This window comes from Epinephelus moara, chromosome 13, assembly GCF_006386435.1.
Source record: "Epinephelus moara isolate mb chromosome 13, YSFRI_EMoa_1.0, whole genome shotgun sequence".
Classification (NCBI taxonomy): domain Eukaryota; kingdom Metazoa; phylum Chordata; class Actinopteri; order Perciformes; family Serranidae; genus Epinephelus; species Epinephelus moara.
In genome coordinates, this window is record NC_065518.1 from 32,446,405 (window position 1) to 32,449,560 (window position 3,156).

Consider the following 3,156-nt stretch of genomic DNA (forward strand, 5'->3'; position numbering starts at 1 on the left):
AATACCTTAACAAAATTTCTTCAAATTTGACACAAATGTTCACTTGGACTCAACAATCATCAATACAATTTTGATGGTCAAAGGTCAAGATCTTCATGACCTCACAAAACATGTTTTTGCCTGTAATTCAATAATTCATATGCTAATTATGACAAAAATTCACACAAAGGAACTAATGATGAAGTGTTGACATTTTATATCCAAAAGCTCAAAGGTCACCTTACTCTAAAAATGTAATGTTCAGCAAAAACACATTGTCTGGCCACTTCTCAATGTCATATTGTCAATGTCATATCTTTAAATTTGGATTTTATTTGTCCAGGTTTTCTGTCTCCGCTTCCATATATAATGGAGATAATAAAAGAAGTGCTTAGAGCACTGAAAAAGTGACATTAAGAAAATTGTAGCAAAAAGTGTAGCACCTCTTTCCAGAACCTGCAACCCTGTTACTCAGTGCAATGCACAAAGTAGTGTGTCTCTTTAACAAGGCATGAAAAAAGAGTGTGGAGTATGGAAGCCAATAAAAGATTTTTTATTTGATTTCTTTTCAACCTGAAGTTCTTCATTGGAATTTGGCCAATCAAATTTGAGCAACCTGACTCAATTAATTTATTTATTTTGTTAAATAATAAAATTTGAATTTTTGGATCTGAATTTGAGACTAAAAAAATAATTGAAATTTAGATTTTGAAATTGCATATTAAGAAATTTAATGTTAATTTCAAAGCTGTAAATTCAGAACAAATCACTTCAGATACATGGTTTTCAAATTAAAATATTTCAATGCAGTGAATTTAGTGGTGTTTAACTTTAATTATTAATAATTCAGGGGCTGTTAAAATGGTAAATGGCAGAGGTCAAGGCAATGGATTGTTGTATACTGGCTCCAACTCTTATGCAGAAGTTCATATCCTGCCAAACACCTGCTATTAATGCTACACCACAATCGTACTTATCTTAATTACTCTGTCATGCACAGATTTTGCAGGAAGGAATTACTATTGAAGTGGAAAAACTTGTACTCTTGCCAGTCTTCATTTTGATGAATAAGAATATAAATTTGATGAGCCTCAGTTGTTTTTCCTTGAATATATAAGTTTAATTAAAACACAAATCTGATATCAGAGAGGGATTTGACACTGCCAATGTGCCTGGGCAGAAACATGACAAAAACATGAAAAACAATTATTTCAGCTTTAGGACAGTGTCTGTCCCGCATCATTCAGATCCTTGAATCATCACGTCACCAGACAAGGGTGAGAGAAAGTGTGTGTGTGACTCATGAGCATCAACAAGGTCGACCTCATATCATCCAGACAGGCGGGAGCCTCTCAACATAAAACATGCTTAGTGTGAAGGGCACTGATGCTTCTCAGGTCACCTACATATCAATGCACAAATCAATCATTCTTATGAGACACAGAATTAAACAGTCCTGTCCCTATGATCCAGAAATTCCCTCATTATTATATAATATTGCCATTAAAAGTAGTCCAAGGTTCAGCTAAAATCCCTTTGAGGAATAAAGCGAGAAGTGGGTCTTTATTCAGTAATTGTTTTGTCATTCCCTGCCGTGGAAAAACTAGTGATAGGCAGTCCAGGATGGGAAGAGGCATTGGTACTAATAGCAGAGCATTGATTTTTGACTTGCCATGCCACACATCATTCAGGTGGGACGTTCAGAAAAATAGCTGCACTCACAGGCTGACACACACACTCACGGCAGGAAAAACAAACTACTGCTCCACCTATATCCAATCCCCTCCTGTAGGCCCACAGAGCAGAGGAGTGATGGAGGGCTGGCTGTAAAAGACTTCACACCATTAGCTTCATTGATACCTGCCAAAGGGGTAGGAAGGAAGGTGGGAGTTAGAGGAGTGGGGGGTGGGGTGCTGACAGTACATGCTGAGTGTCACAACAACATTATAAAGATGTTGTTGCCAGGAAGCATGAGGCGCTGTGAGCTGACAGGCTGGCATCATTCACCCCCCACCCCACCCCCACCCACCCTGCAAGGGAATGTCACAGCCAATAACCCCAGCTGCTCTGTCACTGCTACAGCAACACAGTGGCAGCTGAAACAACCTAAAACCACGGGTGGAAGTAATAAATTAAACTCTTGCTACTTTTGTTTGTCCTGTTTTTACTTGTGTTTGTACATTCTAGAAATTGCAAATTTTACTTACACTTAAGTTTTTTTTTTTCTTTGCAAAAACCATATATTACTCCAGCTGACACTCTGTAACACACATGTTCGAAATCAGTGGTTCCCAGCTGGTCCAGCTACGGGGTCCAGATTTCTCCTAAGTCATTAGCTCAAGGTACACAAGGTTTAACATACTCAGCATCATACTTGGGTTTTACCATGTCATTGAGCTAGTTTGCTGTCTCTGTTTAGTAGCTTTCGGTTATTTATTCACTCAACAGCAGGAAACTTCAAAATAAAATTGTGTGCTGGAAATTCACTATTCTTCAAAAATAAAGTGTGTCTTTTACAAACTGGACACATTCATGAGTCACTTGCGGTCCATTCAGAATGGATACAACCAATTTTGGACCGCAACCCACCAGTTGGTAACCACTGATCTATATGTTTCCATACACTGGAGTGTTAGAGGGTGCAAGGGGTGCATTCAAAATAGGCTCAGTCTAGCAGTTTGTGAAACTGAACAACAATGCGATAAAATTGAGAGTAACATCATTATGGGTTATGGTTAAGATAAGCATTACTGTACCTTGGCATTGGTTTAAAAAATTGTTTGCATCTACCTTAATCAATCACTGATTTTATGCACCAATTAGTGAGCACGCTATGTGACCCAAATCAAACCCACCTATGGTGCTCGCTGACCAACAGGTGCAGTCTGGGTTTGGCTGAAATGTTCACAATGGATCCTCCAGCAGTAACTTCTACAATTACTTATGCATGTTTTATACTTACTGTAGTGTCTCCTGCTATAAAATGACATAATCATTGCTTTTGTATCAAGCGTCCAGGCTCTGAAGTTCGTGCCAAGAAGTTCCACCTGTACAGACATCTCTACGATGAGAGACCACAGGGACAATCAAATTGCCTGAAATTCTTGGGGGAGGGGCGGCATGGTGGTGTGGTGGTTAGCACTCTCGCCTCACAGCAAGAGGGTTGCCGGTTCGATC

General features: G+C 39.0%; 1 protein-coding gene across 1 annotated transcript in view; it reads left to right on the forward strand.

Annotated features, from left to right (window-relative positions):
- Positions 1 to 1,949: 1,949 nt before the first annotated feature.
- LOC126400271 (ectonucleotide pyrophosphatase/phosphodiesterase family member 7-like) overlaps positions 1,950 to 3,156 on the forward strand; it is a 21,429-nt gene continuing 20,222 nt past the window's right edge. The window contains exon 1 of the mRNA XM_050060832.1: positions 1,950 to 2,103. Within this exon, the coding sequence (XP_049916789.1) occupies positions 1,950 to 2,103 (154 nt within the window). The remainder of the gene's footprint in view (positions 2,104 to 3,156) is intronic.